Genomic DNA, 13,175 nt, shown 5'->3' with positions numbered 1-13,175 from the left:
GTACCTGCTTAGGGTATTTTTGGTTGGACCGCAGTGGGGCCTACGCTCTAAATGTGAATCATAGACTGAGAGAGTGAGTGATGAAGTTAAACTATTGGTCGGTTGACTGAGTCCTGGAGTTTCCCTCATTATCATTAGAGTTCATTACTTTAGAGAAAGGAAGCAACTTTCTGCAGGAGATTGTCACTATAGGATTAATCTGTGAAGTGTGAAGTTGGCAACGTAACATACTGTACTGTAGGCTAAGCCTGAAATGAGCTTCAATGTCAAGGCTGCACCAGAATATGACAGAGGCATGTGGAGACTGTGCCATTTTAACGACATTTTCTGTCAAAAATGAAGCAGAAATTAATTTACAATGGCAATAAATCCCACATTAGCGTGGCCTGTTGATCACCGTTATCCCAGGAATACTCTGCAGAATGACAGAGCTGACAAGAGCAGCGGTGCAGGAGATAACACACAGACAGCATTGAACGCACAGTGAACTTTCGATCTGAGTTCATCGGCGCCAGGATTTTTAGCAGTGCAGAGGCAGCCGCGGGGAAGTGGCATGAAATGGTACTCATGTATAGGTCTTATTGGACCACAATCAGTCATTTTTTCACACCAGACCTAGTGTCTCACATCAGAAACGTGAGAAAGAAAACGTGTGAATTGAGAACAGCTTTATATTGAATTTTGGCAACTGAATGTGTGAACACAGAGAGATAAGAGGGCTGAAACCCGCTGACGCCAGGCGCAAGGCAAATAACCTACGACGTGGTTCAGCCATATACTGGGTTTTGACCTCGTCTTTCTTGCACTTACAGAATGTGAATGTTAATTTTTGTGAGTGTGCATGAGCTAGCAAAAGGAAAAACAATAAGATAAGAGAGAAAGGGTGCACACACACATTCACACACTTTTACATTTAGGAGCTCAGTGCGGTCTGACTATGACAGACTCTGCCGCCTCCCCACATCTGGGATATCTGTCACTTACTGTACAGGCACAGAGCTCGAAACAAACATGAGCTCAACTTTGATGCAAACACACACACACATACATGAATATAAATCACCACAAACGGAGAAATCAAATCTGAACAAATGGATGGAAAAGCTACATAAACACTGGATTGTGATGAACTTCAGAAATTAGCATGAATCGGGTCAATTTCTAGCGTGCACAAAAACAGTGCACTCCTTTGGTGTTGGGGCTAAATCGCCGCTGAAAGTTATTTGATTCCACCGCCTCAGCGCAACGAGGACGTGGGTGAACGAGCGGCAGCGTTGTGGTGTATCATGGGCAAGAAAGGTCAACGCAGAGGTGAAGCTGTATGAAGAAGTGGGCGCTTTATTGTTCAGCCTCTCAGCGTCCAACTTCCCACAGCACAGGGCACAGGTAAAGGTCACATTAAACATATATGAAGCCGCCCCGAAGGGAGGAAGCTGCAGCCATGGCGGGATATCCAATCTATGAAGGGTCACGGCTAAAGTGGGATCTGGTCAGGCACAGCAGCGCTATTGATCACCTGACTTTGCAGCACTGAAAACATACTAATAACTGATGTTTTTAAAAGGGAACTCACGTGTATAGAGAGGAAGAAGGTGAACGCTTCGACCAAAGCTAAAGGGGCTGTGGGTGAAATGTGAACTTTTGCATATAAATACTTGCTGACGATGAACCAGCGGTTGTGGTTTCTGTGGTTTTTCGTTATTTTCCATCAGTGGCCTAGTTAAGAAATGAGAACCAAAGATGTGTGTGTACGTGTGAGGGCAGGGTTGTACAGGCAATTGTGATGTGGCCATGGCTCAACTGCCAAAAACAAATGCCCCTCATTTGACTTCTAGACACCACATTCGGATGGTTTCAAATGTAGATCTTTATCAGATCAGTGTCTTACAAGCATAGACACATAGATGCTTCTGCTTTTGGCAAAGTAACGCTGCTGGCTCCTGAACTGAGACACTGACACAAAACAGCACAACGGCCTCCGCTATACACCACAGAATATAACCAAAGACACACAGAGGACGGAGCCAAGCGGGGCTAAAAAGCAATCAAAAGAAGAGCCACAAAGGGACGACGCAGGAGTGTGTCTTTGCCCTGAACTGGAAGTTTTACCTCAAGCTTAAATCTGCATTATCCACTGCACACACACACATATAAGATGACTTTACTGTGAGGAACTTTCGCAAGTGTAATTAAAACGAGGTTCAGTGATGCCAGGGCCTCCGTATCACTGGAGATCTTCATTATAGCGCTACATACTCTACATCCTGACCTCCGCTCACCAGCAGCTCTGGGTTCGCCACATCGTGTCGGGTCTGTGTGAGCGTACACGTCTTTTCATATCCACACAGGCCGATGACTCACCATCTAGCTCTATGTGTTTTTATCAAGGAGAGGGATAAAAATGATAAAAACCAGCAGAGCAACGTGAAGTCCAATAGTCGACGACGGCCTTCTCTCACACACACACACACGTGTTCCAGGGGAGATCAGTATTTACTGTGTTCCCTTCTCTTTTTTTGGCTTTGATGATGCCACACACTCAAGCTGGCAAGGACTGAAAACTTAATGACCCATCTTATCCCTGCGTGATCTCAGTGTTTGGCTTCTTCAGACTTCAAGGGCCCCTGAAAATCTTCAGTTGGGTTGGGGGGGTCAGGTGCCTGTGGAGGAGGGAAGTCCACGACAGCCTGGACTTTGTTGTCTTTGAGTAGTTCTTGCGAAGCTTTGAGGAGTGTTGGGGGTCATTATCCTGCTGCTGCATGAATCCCTCTCCACAGAAATGCAAACCAGAGGGCGTAGCACGTCTCTGAAGAACGCAGCGCTATACTTCCTCAGTCGGGCTGTACAGTCAGCTCGGTGCAACAAAAAAAAACACCCCCCAGACTCGAATATTGCCCCCAGCATGTTTCACAGCCAGTTTGATACACTCCAGCATCATTCTCTCTCAAGTTTGCCTCCTCACACCCCTCTGTGCATGTCTACACACACACACACACAAACTGAATACTACTGTGTAGTATCACCAAAACTTTGAATAATTCAAATTTGTACCATCTTGAGAGAAAGCTGCAGTGTGGCATATTTATCATACATGTATATAAGTAAAAACATGAAGAAACCCTGCAGGGCAACAAATGTAAAAGCACCAGTAACCATAATATAAGTTCATTCGATTTTTTAAATTTCTAAAATTTTCCAATTCCTCTGAAGTTTTGCGATATAAAATGAATGAATTGATGTATTTGATTAACAGTGCTGTGGGGCTCTGGTCTGCATGTTTCTGAGAACACCCCCACACAGATGGTTTACATTGATTGTGTGCACCCCATCTACAGTCGACCGCGTTAATGCACCAACAAATGGAGTAGTAAAGCACAGCTGAAAGCAGAAAGAATTTCAAACATTTAATAAAAAAAAACAAAAACAAATGTTCAGATGTTTTGATGGAAAAAAAATGCATTCAACACATCTGTCAGACCTCAAGGAAGCATAAGTAAGCCTGACAGGAAACACTGAATTTAAACTTAATATGTGTGATAACTGTAGCACAGAGCCTGGGCTTAATGTTCGATATATCACAACATGACCTTGCAGTGATACAGTAGGTGTGAGTGGGTGGGGGGCCGTCATTGGTGTACAAGTGATCCTCAGATTACGGAAACATACTTTCTCTCTAGATTATAAAAAAATATGGCTGCATCTATGTTAAAGATAAAGATATGACCATATGTTGGCCATCAACAAAGGTAAAAACTTAAAAGGTTGCAGGGTCATTTTATTCCACACAGCAACCGACTGCAACTGCTTTTATTTTATTTTAGTTGATTTAATGCAACACAAGCTTTTAAATATGTCTTTATCAGAGATGACATTACAGTTTGCTATTAGCAGACTTCTATGCATGCATGCATGCAATGATGCTTATGGAGCTGAGAGAGATTTCTTTCACAATCTATCAACACATGTTAAATCATGGTGGTTTCCTGTTATAGTAATAGGAAGAAATGGACTGCGGGTAAAGTTATTGTCTCGTTTCCACGACAGCAGGCAGACAAAACTAAACAACAAACTGTCACTTGGAAAATGCACGTTTTCTTTGCAGAAACATTTTCAAGCTATTATTTGAACTTGATTCTATAAAAACTATCCAGGACTTTGCACTTTTTGAGTTTAGTTCTGTTAGGTCCTATTTTTGCAGCCTGTAAAACATCTGCACAAATGCATCAGAAAGCACAAAGTAACTGTCACAATGTTGTTACTGAGGCAGCTCCTAATACACCTCTGTTCCGGGCCATTTGCATCTCTCTCTCGCTTGTTGTGTAGTTGTTGTTATGTCGACAACCTGCTGCAGTCGACACAGATGTAACAGGTCGGACGTATAAGATTTACGGTCCACAAATTGAGAAAGTTTTCATATGTTTATTAAACACAAGCTGCCAAGAAGACGTCAGAGGCCTAGGCTTTTCTGACTGAGTTTTTGAAGCTCACACGGGAACTGATCCAAAAAACAAAACAAACAAAAAAAACAGCGGTTTCACATGTACGGCATCTACGTCTGCTGGTCACAGATCTGAAACATCAGATCTGTGTCACATGGAGGGAAAAAACTGCCACCACTGAAAGTTTCACCATCATGTTATCAGATCAAAATGTGTTTCCACTGATTTATAACTGTACTGTAGACTTCATGAATATAAACTGTGAGAATATTATTTTAAAAAAAAAACATACCTTGTTCAGTTTTTCCCATTTGTGATATTTATGCCACACACACAACAAATAATGCATACTGTTTAAATAGTATTGACTGGGTAATGCCATATGTCTGTTGTTATAACACACTATTCTCTTGCAAGAGAACTGTCACCCTCCTCTGATCTCTTCCAGAAGCCGTCAAAGGAGAAGTAGTACAACAGTGGGTCCAGACAACAGTTCACACTGGCGAGACACAGCAGTGGCTTCATAAGTCCCTCGATTCGCAACATGACGGCCAACGACACGGGGAAGAAGAAGATGGTGAACATGAACAAGTTCATGGCAAAAATCAGCATGACGTTCACCTTGTTCCTGATCCTTGCAGAGTCATTCAGATGCCTGTTGAGCTTCAAAGACACCAGGATGGTGCACACGATGTTGATGGCCAGCATGGTGAACACTAACACGGGCTGGAAATACCTAAGTGGAGATGCAGATGGAGGAAGGCGACCAACTTCAAAACAGGTTGTGATATTGCACTTTTCTAGAAATCTCTTCATGTATACGCTCTCTGGGATGTTTATTATCAACACAAAGATCCAGATCAGAGCGATGGCTCTGCAGGCGTTGGACGAAGTCCGTAGGTGCCGTGACCTCAGAGGATAAACCACAGCCAGCAGCCGGTCCATGCTGATGAAGGTGATGAAGATGGAGCTGGAGCGGATGTTGTTGCGAAAGAGCATTGTCATCCAGATGCAGGACATGCTGCCCAGGGGCCAGGTGCCCGTGGCGTAAAAGTAGACCCTTGGTGGCAAGGAGATGGTGAGCAGCAGGTCTGAGAGTGCCAGGTTGACCATGAAGACGGCGCTGGGGGTTTTGATGCTGTGGCGGCGGACCAGGATCCACAGACACATGGCATTGAGAGGCAGACCCACAGCGATAACGGACCCAAACACCGCAGCGTACGCCGGGTTCCTCAATTCGGATGCCGTTACATTCCGTGTCAGATTGACGTTGCACATGTTTGGCGTCTGTGTGAAATGCAGAAGTGCAAGCGAGGGAATGTAGCCGTGACAGAAACCACAGTAACTCCCCCTCTGCCAGTCAGACTCTGCAGCATCAGTGTGAACAAAGGTTGTCTCTACAGGCAGAAGTGGAGAAAACATTTACACAGGAAGCAACTTTAACATTACTGAGGAAGACTGAAAATATTGTGGTCTGCAAATTTCGCACAAATTCTCTTTAAATTTGAAGACATTGTCTTTCCAAAACTCTCAAAAATATGTGCACACACTTAATAGGCCTTAAACATGCACAGTATTAACAAGATCCTTACAGTGAAGCGGGAAAACTGTACTATAATATAAGTTCAGTGTCTTGACACCATCTGTGCTGCACTGGCAGATACCTTGTGTTGGGAATTCACCTGAACTGACAATCATGGTAATTAAGCACAGTTAACACACACTACAGTAATTACCAAGTGTGTAGGAAGGATAAAGTGACTATGATTATTTTGCCACTGTAAACGTATCCAATATTATGTGTGTGTGTGTGTGTGTGTGTGTGTGTGTGTGTGTGTGTGTGTGTGTGTGTGTGTGTGTGTGTGTGTGTGTGTGTGTGTGTGTGTGTGTGTGTGTGTGTGTGTGTGTGTGTGTGTGTGTGTGTGCGTGTGCACGTGTGTGTGTGTGTGTACATGCTGCTATATGTGCTGTTTATGTTGGACATACCTGTTGAACACGAAGGCTCCATGCATGTTAAATCGCCAATTTAGCCCAATTTATCTGCATTTTGTGGGACGAGCACAAGCAGCACTTCAATGGAAAAGTAAGTAAGAACTACGTATACTGTGCGACCGTATTGCAGCTTTCGGTATCACTAAATCTGTGTGCCCCTGATTGGGAGCATGCCACCGACTGAGCAGGTGTCAAAACATCAAAAAGATCTCACAGTCAAAGTGAAAAAGTGATGAGAGGGCAGAAATGCATGGGTTCCAGAAAATCTCTGCGTTACCATGATTTTTTGCGTTGGAGTAAAAAAAAGAGAGAGAGAGAAAAAGAAAGAATTTGTGACGGTGCTTTGATATAAATGCAAATGTCAGCAGTATAAAAAAATCTGTATTAGCATGCAAATACATAAAGACTTTAAATGTTGACTAGCATTAGTAGGCCTACGGCTGATGTGACTGTGATTCATTTACAGTATGAATCACAAAATGTTGAGCAGATGAGTTAAAGACAAATAAAATCCCCCACTAAGAACATAGTTTTCTATTAAAAATAATATATGTAGCGCTCCCCTCAGTAGTCCTATTAATGAGGCCAGGGCTTTTGGGTTCTTTTAAGGTATTTATGAAATGTATTTCAATCCTGATTAAATCAGTTTTAAATATTATCTTGGGTCTCTTCTCTTCTCTGTCTTCAGGTCGAAAGCAGCAGATGAACCCATCAAAGTCTTCAACTGAGGGAAAACGTCAGTTCACTTGTACAGTAATAGACTGTAGCCTAAAGGTAGCATTAGCATTAGCGGTAGTAGTGTAGAAATTCCTGTTTCTCAACATGCAGCTTGTCACTCTTCAGTTCTCACCGACTGCCGTGCACAAGACACAAGTTAAGTTACACACTGGTTTGTGCACTTCTAACTTACAAATTAACACAGAAAATCTCTGTACCATGCATGCACACTCTTCGCTCTCGTAGACTGACCCTCACTCCTCCTGTCAGTGCTGAAACACCTGAGACCTGACGCTCCGTAATTAACCCCATAAATGCTGGTTTAGACAGTTTCATTGTCTTTTAAATAAAACAATAAACATATAATGCTTTTTAACTGCTTTTAACCTTTTCATCAAAGTATTTTAAAGGGACTACGAGGAGTTTTGGAAAGCGAAATGTTTTCCCACTACATTTCCCATGAGCCTCTTCGCACACGGTGAAATTCTTGGATGGCACAAGACGGACAAAAGCGAAAAATATTTGCCAAGAATGTTTTCATTTGTCAAGAATGAAAGTCGGAGGTTAGAAGATGATCAGATACCGTCGTAGTTCCGACCATGAAGGATGCCAACTACCGACCCGCCGGGCAGCGTGGGGGAAACCGAAACTAGGAAATGCTGGGTGTGTCGGCCGCTAAATAATAACAAAATAACTATAAAGACAAAACAATATATATATCGAAAATGGACCCATTAACAAGTGGGTAACGTAGATTCATCCACATTAATATAAGACTCTTTTATAACCAAAAGCAAACTCGTCGTGGTCTCTTTAACCTTCATGATATATTATTTTAATACTTTTAATAAAAGTTTTAACCAAAACATACATATTTGCTCCCTGTTTATGATTCATTATTAATTTTATGGGTAGGGATTTCAGCAGGGTTACAATCATATTTAGACCTTGTACTTCAGTCAAATATGCAAAAGATTAAAAAAAAGAAAAAAAAGAAAATCTATTTCTTAGTAGACAGGACGTGTCAAGTCTTCACATCAAACTTGTTACATCCTTGACTTCCTGGAAAACTCTTACACCTGCAGATGTTATATTATGTTACTATGCCACCAAGCACCACCCACCCAACACACACACACACACACACACACAGACACACAGTCCTCCTTGAGCAGATGAATGTGGAAATAACCTTCATGTATCAAACTCAGCGCAGTTACAGAACATTACACTCTGGCTGGCCTAACCTGGATATTTGACCTTTGCTGTGCAAACCAGTTTCAGGCTGCGTAGAGTCGAGTGGTTTTTGAACAGAAAGGGAACTTTAAAGTGTTGCTGTGCGTACGTGACTGTCTGTGTGAAAACTAGCATCAGTCCAACCAACCTGATTGTTCTGAGTCTATTTTTATAACTTCTATTCTCTACATCTCTTGGTTGTGGCTCATCTGCATCTGTAGTCAGTTCTAGTTCTGGTTTTGAGTCATTTTTTTTGTGTTGCATTGCATCATTTAGTAATTTTCACATAACCTCTTGGTCCTTTTGAAATCTTTGTACCTAGTAGTCCCCCCCCCCCCCCCCCCCCGTTTTGTTTTTGTTGCTCAACGGTAGCTATAGTTCCATCTTCAAATTTGCATTAAAGATTTGGTAGTGATCTTCTCATCCAACACTGTGGGAGTTAAATGCCTTCAATACACTGTAAGATTTTATATAATAATATAATGTAGGAGAATAAAAGTGCAAATCACATCACCTCATGTTTGGCAGGGCACTATTAGGATTGCAAAACCCAGGACACCCGAGATTTGAACTAGGTTGCCATGACCCGTACAAGTGCAGAACAAATATTGGGAAATACACCACACACACACACACACACACACACAAACATTGATAAGAACCAAAGTCCAAGATAAATGATACTAAGCTGTTCCCCCTCTTTTCCCTTTTGGGTTAAGGTTGCCAAATCGTCTGGTAAACAGGATGAGGTTGGTACACCCAACACACACACATAGCCTGGGTTTGGTATAAAAAGGCATGTCATTCTTTGTAATGTTGGATTTTGTCTCAACCCTACGCTGGTTACAGTGCCGTGTTGAAATAAAGAGATCCCCATCTGATGCCTGTGTCTCGACCATCTGATTCCTCAGTTGTTTCACCTCTTTCTGCCACAACAATAACAACAACAACTATCTATGAAAATTATGCAGTCTCAATGTTGAAATATTCTCCATAGATTTGATCCATCTGGATTACATGTCACATGACGACAAAATGTTTGTTCTGTGAGAACACTTAATTAGATTGCTAACACATTCGTTATTAACACAAAAATAAATCTTCATACAGTCTTGAAATACACACACACACACACACACACAAACACACCCACACACACAGACGAGAGCCCTGCAAGATCTTTGTGTACAATCACACAGCAGCAGCAGCAGCAGCAGCAGCCGCAGCAGCAGCGGCAGCGGCAGCAACTCGCTGAAAAAACTTTTCACCTTAACGCCCAATCTCCAATTTACCACTTACGGTCCTTTTCCTTCAAACCCTCTCAGACATTAACCTTTTGAAAGATTGAAATCAAAATGGCTGCTGTAATGGCAGCAATTATGTGATTTTGCCTGACGCACACACTTAAATAAAGGTGTGGATCCTTCAGGGAGTATTTCACCAGCTGGCTCATCAATGCATGCAGGGCACACGAGGACCTAAATTGATTTCTCTGGTAAAAGCAAGTACCCCCCCCCCCCACCTCTCTCTCTCTTTCTAGGCCCTAATATTAAAGAAAGTTGAGTGCTTCTCAAGACAGATAATCTTTGACATTAGTGCTGCAAGTAAAAACACTGCTTTAAAATGCTGCGCCTGCTGCTGGTGTCGACAGCTCGATGGAGGGGAGAGGTGGGAGAACAAAGGTGGGAGAAAGGCAGACGTGTGTTTGTATGCAACAGGCTAAGTTTAAAATAAATAGAAAAAAATTGTTTTCTTTGTCTGTGCTGTTTAATATACTGCTCTTTTCCCCATTCTGTTTCCCCTGCCTCTTTGTTTTAGCTGCGTGTTGATGTACAGTATCAGATTCAGGGCCCTTATAAAACTGTGAAACAGTTGTGGTCTGACCAAACCGAGCTCTACATTTTGACCGTTAACACAGTGCTGTGTCACGTAGCCTGCAAGCTTGCTGTGCTGGTGGGAGTACATGTCTGTTTCAACCACAGATCGCTTGATGAACTATGTACAACTTAAAGATGAGGTACGCTTATGAGAAATGTACAAAACGAAGATGCTTATCTCAGGGTTGTCAAGCGAGATGTTTTGGAGCGTAAAGCCGGAGGTACAGAGTCGCCGATCTAGAGCAGAAACAGTCAGGCATGTTGAAGTGATTGATTGATTTTTCAACAGTTGCGGGGCAATGTGTCCGAGACTGGTTTGAAAACTGCCCTTTTTCTTATTCCTTTATATTATATTATATATATTATATTACATATTATATTATTTTATTTTATTCTTATTTATCTTTAAAAAAATACATACTGTATTATAAATATTAAGTAATTTATTGGGATAGTAAATCGGTATAAAAATAAATAAATATAAAGTGATTTACTGTATTGGTATAGTAAATCGGTATATAAATAAATAAATAAATATTAAGTGATTTATTGCTATCAGTAGAAATAAATAAATATTAAGTGATTTATTGGTATCAGTAGAAATAAATAAATATTAAGTGATTTATTGGTATAGTAAATCGGTATAGAAATAAATAAATATTAAGTGATTTATTGTTACTTATTTATAATTTAAGATTTCAGGTTTACTTTGATTTTGGCTTCATATCCAACATCTTGAATGTTTCACTGATTTCCTTTGTGAGTTTCAGGTTTAGGGTTTAGTCAGTTCATGAATTATTGCTCATTTTGATGTCAATTGTTAAATTCTGCTCATAATGAACATTTAAATTGATAAATCCATCCTGTTTTGAGCTAAATAATATTTTGATTATTTTTGGTATCATTTTGGTCAGTTTTTAGTGAAATACTTTCCCTATAGTGTTGTTGCCCAATTATATTCCATCACACTTGCTTTGATTTATTTATCATCTGAATCGGTGTTAATATTGGTTTGATCGTGCTAAAGATATCATTTTTATTAAATGCATAGATTCATTCATTCATTCATTCATGAATAAATATGAATATGAATATGAATGTCAAATTAAATCACTGCTAATTCCTCAGCACTGGTTATTTAGCACTCGTGAAAGACGTGTTTTGCTTCCAGCCATATGGTGGAGCTTCGACAGCTCTAACCCGCTGTAGCATATGAACTTGCAGTGAGTTCCCAGCACAGGAGCTCAAGCCAACAGTGCTGTCAGCACAGAAAACACCACAGAGCCAGAGTTAATGAAGAGAGTCGCACATCTAATCAGGCAAAGAGAAAAGTGGATGAAGCAAATTTCCACCAGTCAAACATCAGTCTAAGTCCTGGACTGCAGAGGATCCTTTAAAAGCCGGCGTTTCTTGTCGCCTTGTGGTCACATCGCATCAAGACGTTTGAAAATCTGTACAGTTGTGAAGCGCTCACTAATCGCCAGTCAGATCCAGAGTGTGATGTGACAGGAGCGGTTCTTCTGATAAACCCGCAGACATTTCCTGTTCAAAATTCTGAAAAGACGACATGATTGGAGCTGATTGTGCTGAAGTGTCACCTCCTTCCTTTTACCGTAAACATGGTTCCTCTCATTTTTTACGCACTCTGTGGCTCCTCTACTACGAGTTCATTGTCAGTTTCAGTTACTGTTTCCCCTTGTAGTCTACGTGTTTAATGTAGTTTCCAACTTAACCAAAGCCTCTCGCTGTTGTTTCTTCTTGCATTTCTTTGCCCTCAGGTCTAGGCCTGTTATACCAATCCTTTGCTTCTGTTTTTATTTTTATAGGGATATATTCTGTTAGTGTGTGGCGTCGCATCCCTTTCTGTTACAATTGATTGTTCATGAGTCAGTCCAGATCTACAGGCAGGCACAGAGATGCTCCATCTGTGACGAGGGGGCTGTATGAATAAACCTGACTTGACACAACTGTGGCAACATTTATTTTGACTTATTTTCTTTTTTTATGCCGGCGTTTCAGGCGGCTGTGTCCACATCTGCGCACCATCAAAATATTTGGAAGTTCCAAATGTACCTTTCAAAAAAGGTTGTCAAGTTTTGAAGTGACAAACAGAAAGTGTGTGAGTTCCCTGAGAAGTACAGGATGACCTCACGGTGCCCTGCGCGAAAAACACCGCAGACAAAAGTCAAACAAGACAAAAAGAGAAACAATGAAAGGGGAACTTGCCAACATAATAAGGTCATTGAATGTTTGCTCACTTCTGCCTCACACGGTGTCTCCGAGAACAAAGAGGACCGCGGGTTATGAGGGGAGGGAGGGGTCGACTCGCCGTCTCCCCTCTCCCTCTCCATCTCCTAATGAAATCTCTGGTCCATTTTTAGGCCAGTGTGGATAAAGTGCCATTCTCCCGCACCAGACAGCGGGTTGAGGAGACAACCACCGCTGCGCTCACTTCATTAAAATTTCCATTTCTGCAACGGCAGGAGTCACAATGAGCCGTGCTCTCGCGGCCCTGCAGAGCAAACGCGTGTCTGAGCGTCTGCGCCGGCATCAGTATGCTGCTGGTCGCTCCGAAAATGCCTGAACAATGACCCACAGGGCCGGTGGACGGGCGGGCGCTTGTGCGAGCGTGCATCAAGTGGGATGGTAAGTGTTTGACAAGCACGGATTGTTATGAATATGGACAAATTAAGGTTTTTTTTTTCTTTTGCTTTTTCCTGTGCTGCTGCTCTCAGGTAAATACCACCGCTGTAAACACAGAAAGTCGATACGGCTGTGGAGCGTGAGTCTGCTTTCTGTCTCCATCTGTCACTCTCTCTCTCTCTCTCTCCTGGCTGTTCAAGTCAGCATTGTGGAGGAGCTGCGGATTTGAAAAGATTATATGCTTTAGACGATTTCTCTGCCATTACCAGCT

The 13,175-nt window shown here is 41.9% G+C and overlaps 1 protein-coding gene across 1 annotated transcript; it reads right to left on the bottom strand.

Annotated features, from left to right (window-relative positions):
- Positions 1-4,273: 4,273 nt before the first annotated feature.
- Positions 4,274-5,773, bottom strand: LOC310995324 (lysophosphatidic acid receptor 6-like). Its single transcript, XM_083984340.1, has one exon. The coding sequence runs from the start codon at positions 5,715-5,717 to the stop codon at positions 4,842-4,844; it is 876 nt and encodes a 291-aa protein (XP_083840466.1). The 5' UTR covers positions 5,718-5,773; the 3' UTR covers positions 4,274-4,841.
- Positions 5,774-13,175: the final 7,402 nt, after the last annotated feature.

Source organism: Trachurus trachurus (genome assembly GCF_905171665.1).
Source record: "Trachurus trachurus genome assembly, chromosome: 13".
NCBI classification, from domain to species: Eukaryota; Metazoa; Chordata; class Actinopteri; order Carangiformes; family Carangidae; genus Trachurus; species Trachurus trachurus.
The sequence above is the reverse complement of the archived record's forward strand: the minus strand, read 5'-3'. Positions and strand labels throughout refer to the sequence as shown.

Coding starts and splice junctions, on each gene's coding strand:
- LOC310995324 (XM_083984340.1), bottom strand. CDS start 5,717: ATGTGCAACGTCAATCTGACACGGAATGTAACGGCATCCGAATTGAGG.